Source organism: Ctenopharyngodon idella, chromosome 9 (assembly GCF_019924925.1).
Source record: "Ctenopharyngodon idella isolate HZGC_01 chromosome 9, HZGC01, whole genome shotgun sequence".
Lineage (NCBI taxonomy): Eukaryota > Metazoa > Chordata > Actinopteri > Cypriniformes > Xenocyprididae > Ctenopharyngodon > Ctenopharyngodon idella.
The window spans coordinates 18,264,039-18,277,614 of record NC_067228.1 but is presented as its reverse complement, the minus strand read 5'-3'; the positions used below and the strand labels follow the sequence as shown (position 1 = coordinate 18,277,614).

The window sequence follows — 13,576 nt, the reverse complement described above, 5'->3', positions numbered from 1 at the left end:
ATTTGCATGACACCCATAGTAGAACTTTTGGTAATAATGTATAAAAGCTTGACAGACTTAGCAATGGGTCAGTTTGTGAAAGGTATTTGTTTTTCTTGTGTTAGTGAACAATGTCAAGATGGTTTTTAGTAGTTTTTCTTAGTATATTGAATTGTACTTGCATCTGTTCTCTCTGATAATGCTGATCTTTGTCTTTCCAGGTGCTGGAAGCGATGCTGCAACCGCTCAGTCTCGGGCTAAAATAGCAGCTGCCGCCCGACAGAGAGACACCAGCCACAATGAGCTGTACTACGAGGAAGCTGAGCATGATAGAAGAGTCCGAAAGCGCAAAGCACGGTAAGAGAAACAATAGAGTGACAGAGTTTGTGGAACAACAAGTATGAGTGATATAAGTGATACCAGAACATAAATGTTAAATTGTGATATACAGTAGATATCACATATATTTAAAATAGAGTTGTGGTTATAATGAAACTACTGCAACTTAATATGCAATGTTTTCTAGGCTGGTGGTGGCTGTAGAGGAGGCGTTCACACATGTTAGACGGCTGCAGGAGGAGGAGAAAAAGAAGCCGCCGGGAGATGAGATGGATCCACGTGAGGCAGCGCAGGCCATCTTCCCCTCCATGGCTCGAGCACTGCAGAAATATCTGCGCACCACCCGCCAGCAACACTGCCACAGCATGGACAGCATTCAGGCCCACCTGGCGTTCTGCATTACAAACAACATGACCCCAAAGGTGAGACACACAGACACGCTTTCTCACACAAGAGTCAGAAACAGTGTTTGTGACATGAATCTAGACTTCTCCCATTTGACACCACCAAAAAATGTCTTCAAATATATGATTCAAGCGCCTGTAACAGGAGTCATGAGCACTTGTGCACAATCTATATAAGCTTTATTGATTTTAAGTCATTCACTTCTGTAAATGGGCATGACTTCATAAGTTATAACATCAACAAACATAACCTCACATATAAACTAAATATTTTCAGAAGCCTCTAATTACGAATAACATTTAGAATAAAATATAATTATATTTCATGAGAGCAGTAGTATCCAAATAGCTGAGCTGTTGGCTGTTTATCTTCAGAACAACACATATTTTAACAAAAAATCACCAGCTACTGTATTTTTAGCAATTTGTGAATTTTTACTAGCCCTGTGTTGTTATATGAACCAGTTGTGCATGTTTGTTTTCAACACAAAAAAAATCTCAGTTAAATAATTTAGTTTGTGTAACAACTTTTTTGGAAACATTTTTTGATTTACTCTTAATGTTACATACATTTCCTGAATAATATGCACTACCAGTCAAAAGTTTGGAAACATTATTATTTTTAATGTTTTTGAACGAAGCCTTTTATGCTCATTAAGGCTGCATTTATTTCATAATAAATACAGAAAAAACAATAATATTGTGAAATATTATTACAATTTAAAATTATGGTTTTCTATTTTAATATACTTTAAAATATAATTTATTTCTGTGATGCAAAGCTGAATTGTCAGCATCATTACTCCAGTCTTCAGTGTCACATGATCCTTCAGAAATCATTGTAATATGCTGATTTATTATCAATGTCGGAAACAGTTGTGCTGCTTAATATTATTTTATAACCTGTGATACTTTTTCAGGATTCTTTGATGAATAAACAGTTAAAAAATATCAGCATTTATTTAAAATAGAAATCTTTTCTAACAATATACACTACCGTTCAAAAGTTTGGGGTCAGTAATTTTTTTCTTTCTTTTTTTTTGAAAGAAATTAATACTTTTATTCAGCACGGATGTGTTAAATTGATAAAAAGTGATAGTAAAGATTTATATTGTTAGAAAAGATTTATATTTTGAATAAATGCTGTTCTTTTTAACCTTTTATTCATCAGTGAATCCTGAAAAAAGTATCACGGGTTCCAAAAAAATATTAAGCAACAGAACTGTTTTCAACATTGATAATAACTGAGTATCAAATCAGCATATTACAATGATTTCTGAAGGATCATGTGACACTGAAGACTGGAGTAATGATGCTGAAAATTCAGCTTTGCATCACAGAAATAAATTATATTTTAAAGTATATTAAAATAGAAAACCATAATTTTAAATTGTAATAATATTTCACAATATTACTGTTTTTTCTGTATTTATTATGAAATAAATGCAGCCTTAATGAGCATAAGAGACTTCGTTCAAAAACATTAAAAATAGTAATGTTTCCAAACTTTTGACTGGTAGTGTATATATATATATAGCATAAATTTTGTTTTTCGTCTTTTTTTCGATTTTCACTCCGAATTTCTCCAGTAAATGTCTGAAACGTCAACAGCTATTTACCATAGTTGCAGTGTGTACATCAGCGATGATGTCATATTTACATATTTGCATACTGAATTGTGATTGGTCATTTCTTTCTCAATTAAACTGATCTGTCTGCACTGCATATTACTATAAATCTCTGTCTCACTATTGAATTATTTGCTCCAATCTTTTTACTGGTGTTGTAGGAATTTAAAATCAATTTTAAAATATTGCTCACAAATTCTAATCAAATCAGCTCACTATAAAATACTAGCAGATATGACTGAACAGACATGATGCTGTTGTTCCCTGTTAGGCATTTCTCGAGAGCTACCTGATGGCTGGGCCCACGCTGCAGTACGGGAGAGAGTGCTGGCAGACCCGGCAGTGGACGCTGGTCAGCGAGGCGTCTGTCACCAGTCCCCTCCATCACGGCTCTGAGTTCCAGCTCAAATCATCTGACTTCAGCTTAGTGGTCACCAGCAAAGCTATCCCTCACCTCAAACTCAGTGAGGAGTACGTCCACCCCAAGTCTCACAAGTTTGTACTACAGCTACAGTCCGAGACCTCCGTCTGATGGATTCAGTTGCTTTTGTCCATATGGTTTTCTACGCTTGTAAATTTTGGACTAGTACTATTTTGTTTGAAATTCTTTTTCACTTTTTCACAGTTTATAAATGGCATTTTACATAATGGATGTATTTTGATACAATATTTGTTACTGCCAAGCACAGAAGAGGAAAAAAAAGAAAAGAAAAAAAATGTATACCTGTATTGTATGTATCCGATTACCTAGTGCTGACTGGTGTGATTGTGTGTTTGTGCTGCTATGTATGTTACTTTTTGCAAAGAGCAAATGCTAATTACGTACTGTGATAAGCATCAGACTGAGGCATCACGGATAAAGTTTTGCTTTCTGCAAGTAGATATTATCATATCTATGTTTGTGAGGCATGTATGTTTTTTCAATTGACTGTAACATAAATGAGCATCATATTGGAATTCCATGAGATCGTGGTAAGGCCGGAAACACCAGTTAGGGAGTAGGAATTGTCAGTGCCATAATAGTGGCATGATATCCAAACATACATGATCATTTTCAGCCTGTTGGATTGCTTGATTTTTACCATTCTTAAATGTTTGGAAAAAGGAATAATATATGGCAAGAAGAAAACAGCCTTTCCTGTGTGATGAATAAATTGTGATTTTTAGTTTGCCTCTTTTTTTGTGTGGTAATTAAATTGTGAATAAGGTATTTTTACATTTAATTTATTTTTTATCGTCTGTGTGCCCATTAATGCTGCCTAACACGTTTATAAACCTTGCTCTTGACCGTGTTTTTGTCCAAGCTTGAAATTTCTTTGCTTATGTAGCAAAAACAAAAAATAAACCTGTCATGCCTTTTTTTATACTGCTCTAGTGATGTTTTCCAATAAGGATTTCTTTTGTATTTAATGATACAGGACAATTATGTTTTATATTATTTCTACATTTTATAGCTGTTACAGCATATATTTTCTCATTGTGTATTATCAGTTCTGTCCTATCTAATCATACAAACCCATCCCATTCAGTTTGTCAGAAATTAGTTAAAGGGATAGTTCACCAAAAAAATGAAACTTCTGTCATCATTTACTCCCCCTCATGTTGTTCCAAACCTGTATGAATTTCTTTTTTCTGCTGAACACAAAAGGAAGATATTTGGAAGTATGTCAGTAACCAAACAGATCTCACCCCCCATTGACTGCTATATTTTTTTTTCCCCTACTATGTTAGTAAATGGGGGGCGAGGTCTGTTTGGTTACTGACATTCTTCCAAATATCTTTCTTTGTGTTCAGCAGAACAAAGAAATTCATACAGGTTTGGAACAACATTAGGTGGAGTAAGTGATGACCGAATTCTCATTTTTGGGTGAACTATCCCTTTAAGCACAACAATCTATGCCATAACCCATTATGAGTCAGAAATAATAGTTTCAAATATTACTCATCAGTGTCACATTTCTAAAGGGGAAATATCACAGATTTATTTTACTGAAGATCCTGGTTGTATCAAAAGAGATTCTACAGAACCTCTCAGTTGCTCTTAAACAACAGTAGAAGCACAAGAGGGTTTTCAACTGATTCGTTTCACAGTGAGTCAAATTTGTTGCAAAGCTCAAAAGCTTTGAAATGTTCAAATTATCTTTAAAGAAGAGTCACAAAGAGTCAGTGCTTTGCTTCATTGTGTCAATGTAAATCAAAGCCTTTGGAGGAGCCAGAAAAAGAAAAAAAAAACTTGTTGGACAAAAATTTTAAAATAAGGTTTCCCCTTTCAAATATACATTTTTGTGTTTTGATCTTTGGTGTTATGAATAGTGGCACTGTTTTCTGGCCTAAGACTTAAATCAAATCAAAATCAGGACATTTTGTGACAAGTTCCTAATTGTGTATTACTTCATGTTGGACAAACATGTTGGGTATTTCTTACATAATATGTTCAGCAAGGAAATGTTATGATTTGTGGTAGATTCTTATTCTTAGTCACTTTCAAATTGGAATTTGTTGTCGTCTTTAGAGTCGTAATCTATATATCTGTATGTAAATATAAATATGAAATATTTCATGTATTAAAACTGTACCATATGTATATATTTATTTATTAGTGTATGTAGTTTACAATCATTTTTGTGTACACCTCTGCATGTGCAAATGTTTTATTGCTGTAATCACCATAATTTCCACTGTGGATATAAATATATAAAATCTTTTTGGATAGTTGAATTGCATTAAAATGGATTGTCTAGATTTGTCTGAAATGCACTGTGAGACAAGAAGGAGCAAGAAGGCAAATTTGTATAGTGAATAGTTAAGCAGCTCTTTCATTTGTCACATGCTGATTGTCATTGTTATGTCAATGAACAATTTAGGTTAAGCATATTTCTTTTTAGTTTGTTTTTTAGTCCCTGTCCTAAATATAATGTTGATCCTGCCATTTAAATCAGAGCCATCTTTGTTGTGAATAGCTAGATAGTATCTATTATCAGGTAAGTCAACAGCAATGCTATAATTTTAACAGGCTGTCTAAGGATCTATTGTTAATGTCCTGTGAAGTGAAATGTGTTTTAGCACTCATATAGACATTGTTGATTTGACCTTTTTTCAGCAGTCCAGCTACTCATAAATGTTCGCAGGTAACCTATTTGTTAAACTGAGCTATAAGTTTGCTTTCATTAATAAGGGAGCTATAAGTTTGCTTTCATCAGTAAATACAAATGTTGTGGGTATGTGTAAAAATCCTTTAAAGACAGCGAAAACAAAAACTCAAATTCACTTGCAGTAGATTTTTTGCCACTTGTTTCTTCATCATGTCCCCACAATGGACACAGTGTGAGTGCCGAATCCAAGCGTTTTCAAGTCAGGCCTTTTATGTTCACTTTAAAGGGTTAGTTCACCCAAAAATGACAATTATGTCTTTTTAATTATGTGAATAAAAGCCTAAATTAAATCTGTTCATCATATAAAGTGATCATGTCTCTTTAGAAAATTTGGACTAAACCGCTTAATTCAAATGGATTAGTATTATGATCTCTTTATGAACTTTTTGAAGCATCAAAGTGGTGGTTGCTTGACTGTCAATGGAGGGACAGAAATTTCTCAGATTTCATTAAAAAAAAATATATGTATATATATATATATATATATATATATATATATATATACAAACCCAATTCCAAAAAAGTTGGGACACTGTACAAATTGTGAATAAAAAAGGAATGCAATGATGTGGAAGTTTCAAATTTCAATATTTTATTCAGAATACAACATAGATGACATATCAAATGTTTAAACTGAGAAAATGTATCATTTTAAGGGAAAAATAAGTTGATTTTAAATTTCATGGCATCAACACATCTCAAAAAAGTTGGGACAAGGCCATGTTTACCACTGTGTGGCATCCCCTCTTCTTTTTATAACAGTCTGCAAACATCTGGGGACTGAGGAGACAAGTTGCTCAAGTTTAGGAATAGTCAATTTTCATTCCAAATGTTTTCTATGGGTGAAAGATCTGGACTGCAGGCTGGCCATTTCAGTACCTGGATCCTTCTTCTACGCAGCCATGATGTTGTAATTGATGCAGTATGTGGTCTGGCATTGTCATGTTGGAAAATGCAAGGTCTTCCCTGAAAGAGACGACGTCTGGATGGGAGCATATGTCGTTCTAGAACTTGGATATACCTTTCAGCATTGATGGTGCCTTTCCAGATGTGTAAGCTGCCCATGCCACACGCACTCATGCAACCCCATACCATCAGAGATGCAGGCTTCTGAACTGAGCGCTGATAACAACTTGGGTTGTCCTTGTCTTCTTTAGTCCGGATGACATGGCGTCCCAGTTTTCCAAAAAGAACTTCAAATTTTGATTCATCTGACCACAGAACAGTTTTCCACTTTGCCACAGTCCATTTTAAATGAGCCTTGGCCCAGAGAAAACGCCTGCGCTTCTGGATCATGTTTAGATATGGCTTCTTTTTTGACCTATAGAGTTTTAGCCGGCAACAGCGAATGGCACGGTGGATTGTGTTCACCGACAATGTTTTCTGGAAGTATTCCTGAGCCCATGTTGTGATTTCCATTACAGTAGCATTCCTGTATGTGATGCAGTGTCGTCTAAGGGCCTGAAGATCACGGGCATCCAGTATGGTTTTCTGGCCTTGACCCTTACGCACAGAAATTGTTCCAGATTCTCTGAATCTTTGGATGATATTATGCACTGTAGATGATGATAACTTCAAACTCTTTGCAGTTTTTCTCTGAGAAACTCCTTTCTGATATTGCTCCACTATTTTTCGCCGTAGCATTGGGGGAATTGGTGATCCTCTGCCCATCTTGACTTCTGAGAGACACTGCCACTCTGAGAGGCTCTTTTTATACCCAATCATGTTGCCAATTGACCTAATAAGTTGCAAATTGGTCCTCCAGCTGTTCCTTATATGTACATTTAACTTTTCCGGCCTCTTATTGCTACCTGTCCCAACTTTTTTGGAATGTGTAGCTCTCATGAAATCCAAAATGAGCCAATATTTGGCATGACATTTCAAAATGTCTCACTTTCAACATTTGATATGTTATCTATATTCTATTGTGAATAAAATATAAGTTTATGAGATTTGTAAATTACTGCATTCCTTTTTTATTCACAATTTGTACAGTGTCCCAACTTTTTTGGAATCGGGTTTGTATATATATATATATATCTTCATTTGTGTTACAAAGTTGAAGGAAAGTCTTACGGGTTTGGATCGACATGAGGGTGAGTAAATTATGACAGAATTTTAAAAATTTTTGTGTGTAAACTACCCTTTAAGGAACTGAAAAACTAGATCACTCAGACCTTTGGAACAATAGTAATAATATTGTGATGTTTCTTTGGGACACTAGATGTCGCTGTGCTACCATGAACTAGTGAACTAGACTTCAGAGAGGATGGTGCAGAGAGTGAATGTTATAGAATAAAACCTAAATTCATCTTACATCTTTCATAATTATACAACTGTGGAAGCCCGTTTTCACCTTGCGGTAAAAATAAATAAATAATGACAATTTCAACAAGGGCGTTTATCCGAGTAAGCTCGCTCGCTCATGATTTTGAAATAAATTACTTAAAATGCAGTTTATCATAGTTGATCATCGCACACACACGCTTTTATATCAGGTTAAGCTGAAGCACTAAATATAAGTAGAAGACGAGAAAACTAGTGAACAAGGGAGGTCTTCCCAAATGTCAAGAAATCGGACAGTCGATGTCATAAACACTGACGGTAACACACAGGAAAAATGTGTAACAGATGCTTTGCAGATGCAATAATGTTGTGTGTGTGTGTGTGTGTGTGTGTGTGTGTGTGTGTGTGTGTACTTACAATTGCACTTAAGTAGGCATATACTTGATACTGACAAAAAAGTCTAAGTATACTTGGCCTAGGCTACTTATATTCTATTTAATCTTTTGATCGAGATATAGGCCTACTTAAAAATATAATTAGGCTAAGTATTCTATGTATACCTGGCTTGTAGTTGTGTTTTCTCTTTTGATTGAGTAGCCTATTAAATACTTTATAAACTTACAATGTTTGAAAATATTGATTTATAAAGAAAACGGATAGGTTACTTCTTACCCAGAGACTGAATTCTCCGTCATTTATGACACAATACTTCCTCTCCATTGACCGAATGTAGGCTGTGTTTTCACTGTTATACGGTAGGGGGCGCTGTTACGCATCTTCTGAAATGGTTAGAATCTCCGGATCATAGATCAAAACACAGGTAGCGTTGCCAAGTCCGCGGTTCTATTCTAAAACCACTATAATGATCAATCAATATATGTTTCATTTTTCATCCTAGCCAGCCGTTGCTGGAGCGATGCATCATGTTTACACCAAATACGCTTTATCTGTCATTTGTGCTATGGACTTGTACTTAGCCTATATAAAGAAGAAATTATTTTACATTTTTTAAAATCCACCCTATATGTCATCAAGTAAGAGCTTTATTGAGACCTGACATTAGAACCAAATTCTTAAACAGGCTCTGTATAAAAAAAAAAAGAAAAAAAAAAAGTCAAAGCCCAGATAGCAACTTTGTGCCAGCCCAGATCCGGCCCACATCTGCCATGTGTGGTATGATGATCTGGGCCACATGTGGCGTGGAATGATGGCACTTGGGCGGACATCTCCTGTTTGCCAGATCTGAGCCACAAGCAGGCCATGCCACATGTCAGCCAAGAGCAAAGAAATAAATCGGAATTGAAATTATTTGAGCCACAAAATCTTTATATGTTATTTATAGAATCATCTTAGCATTAACAAGCCGGTTAAAGGGTTAGTTCACCCAAAAATGAAAATTCTGTCATTAATTGCTCACCCTCATGTCGTTCTACACCCATAAGACCTTTGTTCATCTTCAGAACACAAATTAAGATGTTTTTGATCAAATCTGATGGCTTGGTGAGGCCTGTATTGCTAGCAAGATAATAAACGCTTTCAGATTCCCAGAAAGATACTAAAGATGTGTTTAAAACAGTTCATGTGACTACAGTGGTCCACTTTAATGTTACGAAGTGACAAGAGTACTTTTTGTGTGCCAAAAAAACAAAATAATGATTTTATTCAACAATATCTAGTGATGGGTGATTTCAAAACACTGCTTCATGAAGCTTTACAAATGTTTTGTTTCGAATCAGTGGTTCGGAGCGTGTATCAAACTGCCAAAGGCACACCCCCCCAGTGGTGAACCATTGAAATTTCGAAACACTTACAATGTAACAAAACCTCGTTTACTGAAATCACGTGACTTTTGCAGTTTGATACACGCTCCGAACCACTGATTCGAAGCTTCATGAAGCAGTGTTTTGAAATCGCCCATCACTAAATATTGTTGAATAAAGTCGTTATTTTGTTTTTTTGGTGCACAAAAAGTATTCTTATCGCTTCTTACACTAAGGTTGAACCACTGTAGTCACATGAACTGTTTTAAATACTGTATGTCTTTAATAGCTTTCTGGGCATTTGAAAGTCTTAATTATCTTGCTGGCAATACAGACCTCACTGAGCCATCGGATTTTATCAAAAATATTTTAAATTGTGTTCTGAAGATGAACGAAGGTCTTACGGGTGTGGAACAACATGAGGGTGAGTAATAAATGACATTATTTTCATTTTTGGGTGAGCTAACACTTTAACAAGCAGAATCACTGAAGGACAGAAGAAAAAAAGAGAAAAACAGAAACACAAGAGCTACAACTGACCTCAGACACAGTCTTAGATGAAATAAACTGAAGATAAAAGACATTAAATCTCTCCAGATCTCAGCAGAGGAGGATTAAACAACTCCACAAACTGCATTACAGCTTTAAATATTACTAACCAGATTGACTTTATTTTTGTCATTCATCTACAGTTTAATGCTCATGTTTGTTTCATTTGAAGTCACCATAATTGTGATTCATATTTCCATTAGTTAGGCTCTTAGCTCTAATAATGTGCTTACTAAACATGTTTGTAATAGCAAAGAAAGCTGAAATGGGATCAAATGATGCTTTTTAAGCTATTGATGGTTTTATAACTGTTGTGAAATGCCTGAATCACTGATGTCACTTGAATATAATTGTGCTGTGCCATTAATACACTTGAATTACAAAACCTGTTTTACTGCAGCAGAAATCAGTTTGAAAATTGTAAACTACATGACGACAAACACAGAGATGAGCAATCAGCATGTGAATCTCAACAATGGTGATAACAAAATGTCCAGAGTTGATGATCACAAAAAGCTGCTAAATGACAGAACAAAAACGACAGCAAAAAAAAAAGAAAATAGTTAGAATTAAAGAAAATAATAGGACAATTCAGCTGCATAATTTATTCATGCTAGGAGTTTTGTACTATTGTTCCCAGCATGCACTGCGGCATGACACTTTTGATTGTCACCTTTGCTGAGATTCATGTGCTGATTCTTGATGTCTTTGTGTGCCACCTTTGAAAATATTTTAATTTTAATTTTTATAATTTTTATAATTTTTATTTTATTTTATTTTATTTTATTTTATTTTATTAGAAATCTTCCAATGACAGTCACTTTTGTTACTTTAAGAGATTTCAATGACAGTCAGTGTCGTTCCTTTATTAGATTTTAGTGACGGTCGGGTTCGTTTAGTTATGAGATTTCAATGAAGGTCGGTTTTCTTTTGTTACGAGATTTCAAAGACAGTCAGTTTTGTTTTGTTATGAGATCTCAATGATAGTCAGTTTTGTTCCTTTATGAGATTTCAATGATGGTTGGTTTTTTGTTTTGTTATGAGAGTTCAATGATGGTCGCTTTTATTTCTTTATGAGATCTCAATGACGGTAGGTTTTGTTTCTTTACGAAATTTCAGTGATGGTTGATTTTGGTCCTTTTCTAGATTTCAAGGACAGTTGTGTTTTTGGGATCTAAATTTTTGTTTTGAGATTTCAGTGATGGTTGGTTCTGTTCTGGTTCTTTTTATCAGTACAATGTTTGGTTTTGTTCAATTGTGAGATCTTAATGACGGTCGCTTTTGTTCAGTTGTGACTTGTGAGATCTCAATGATGGTCTGTTTTTTTCCTTTAGATCTCAATAGAGGGTATGCACGTGACGTCACCGCCGACCGTTATGACTGCGGTTACGCCCACTGAGTGGCAAAAGACTGAGTGGCAGCATTGAGTTTCAGAGTGAATGCCGCGAAAACACACAAAACACATCCAAAACGGGAAAGAGCTTTGCGACTGACTGTACAAATAGCTTTGACACAAAATCTGATGTATTTTTACAGACTGCTGAAAGCTACAGAAAAAAGAAGCAAATAGGTCGCTGCAATTCACAGAAACAGCTGGACTCCAGGCAAAGAAACATGTTTTGCAGTTATCATTTTGTGTCAAAATGTTGGATTTTGGGGTAAAATCATACCCTATATATTGTATTGTTATATATTGTGTTGACAACTCATCAATTAAATATTTACCATCTTATATTCTGCATAATTGGGTGTTTTTAAATAAACTGACAAAAACTATACAAGTTTTAGAGCTGGACGATATGACGAAATATATAACGTTAATTGATCACTCCGATTTAGACCTACCTATATTGTATTTATATAAATCGTGCACAGGCAGATTTGCTTTATGTATTTCCCCGGCGTCGAAAACAAGCACATATAAATGTCAGGAAACACGATTCCTGGCTACATGCCAATTTCCATGGATTAGGTTTCTTTGACATGTCATAAGGAACACTTTCGAGCCCAACCTTTAGTGTAATCGTTTGTTTTACTCGCGTTTTCGTAGTTTCCCCTATTAAATCCAGTCATGCAGCAGGTTCTTTTGCCACTCAGTCCAGCTGAGGGAGCGCGTTCTGGCAGGAAAGTGACGTCTATTCATACCCTCTAGCAGTCAGTTTCGTTCCTTTACAAATTTTTAAATTTTAAATTTTTGTTTTGTTATGAGATTTCAGTGATGGTTGGTTCTGTTCCTTTATGAGATTTCAATGATGGCCGGTTTTGCTTGGTTATGGGATCTCGGTTAGTTTTCTTCTGTTACGAGATTTCAACGATAGTCGGTTTTGTTCCTTAACAAGATTTCAATGACTGTCAGTTTTGTTTCATTACGAGATTTCATTGAAGATCAGTTTTGCTTCTTTGTTCTTTTACAAGCTTTCAAAGACAGTCGGGTTTGTTTTGTTACAAGATTTCAATGATGGTCGGTTTAGTTCCTTTACGAGATCTCAACGACTATCAGTTTTGTTTCATTACGACATTTCAAGGACGGTCGGTTTTGTTCTTTTACGTGATTTCAGTGACTGTCGGTTTTCTTCTGTTACGATATTTCAAAGATAGTCAGTTTTGTTTCATTACAAGATCTCAGTGACAGTCAGTTTTGTTCCTTTATGAGATTTCAATGACGGTTTGTTATATTCCTTTACGAGATTGCAATGTTGGTCGGTTTTGTTTCGTTGCACGATTCTAACGACAGTTCATTTTTTTTCCTATATCACTTATAATGTGAAACTAACTAATGTAGGGATTATTTTTGGCCCAGGGTTTCACCCCTTATTTTCTGGGGTTTATTTTAACCCTTTATTCAGTACAGTTTATGATGACTGTACTGGGGCATTGGGCAGTATGTGATGTGCTGTATGGATTATTTTACACCAGGGTGCCACCCTTTATACAGTACAACTTATTGCAACTGTACTGGGGTGTTAGGACCCACTCAGACCACAGGTTGATCAGACCAACTGGCCTCTCTAACACCTCTTTTAGCAACTACTTAGGCTACCAGATGGTTTCCCATCCAAATATAGACCAAGCTCAACCGTACTTTATTTCAGTGGGTGTGCAAGTGAAAGTTTCAGGTTGATTGTTGCAGGACTTTTCAAGCACCTTTTTAGTACCATTGTGCTGAACACTGTTCAGCTCTTCAATGGTAACCCCAAAATCTAAGGCGTACCAGAAACCATTTTAAATTTCAAAATAATAGAACATTAAACACTAACAGATCTCCCTCTTTATTAATATTGAGCAAAACACATGAAATAACACTTAATTTTAACATTAACCCTTCCTTTAACAGTCAGAAGCAAAGCATCCTGGGAACTAGAAATCTGCTGTAACTCATTCCGTGAATGTGTGTGTACGTACATTCACATTTATGTAGGAACATGTATGTGCAATATATTTGCACAATAAAGGATCAAACTTTATGAATTTTACATATA

The 13,576-nt window shown here is 35.3% G+C and overlaps 1 protein-coding gene across 8 annotated transcripts in view; it reads left to right on the top strand.

The window, feature by feature from the left end:
* The window catches only part of vangl1 (VANGL planar cell polarity protein 1), a 32,095-nt gene extending 28,379 nt beyond the window's left edge, over positions 1-3,716 (top strand). For all 8 annotated transcript variants that reach the window (XM_051906507.1, XM_051906515.1, XM_051906509.1 and 5 more), the window contains 3 exons: positions 201-336; positions 506-740; positions 2,622-3,716. In XM_051906507.1, coding sequence (XP_051762467.1) covers positions 201-336; positions 506-740; positions 2,622-2,882 — 632 coding nt within the window. In that variant the 3' untranslated portion in view covers positions 2,883-3,716. The remainder of the gene's footprint in view (positions 1-200; positions 337-505; positions 741-2,621) is intronic.
* The last annotated feature ends 9,860 nt before the right edge of the window (positions 3,717-13,576 follow it).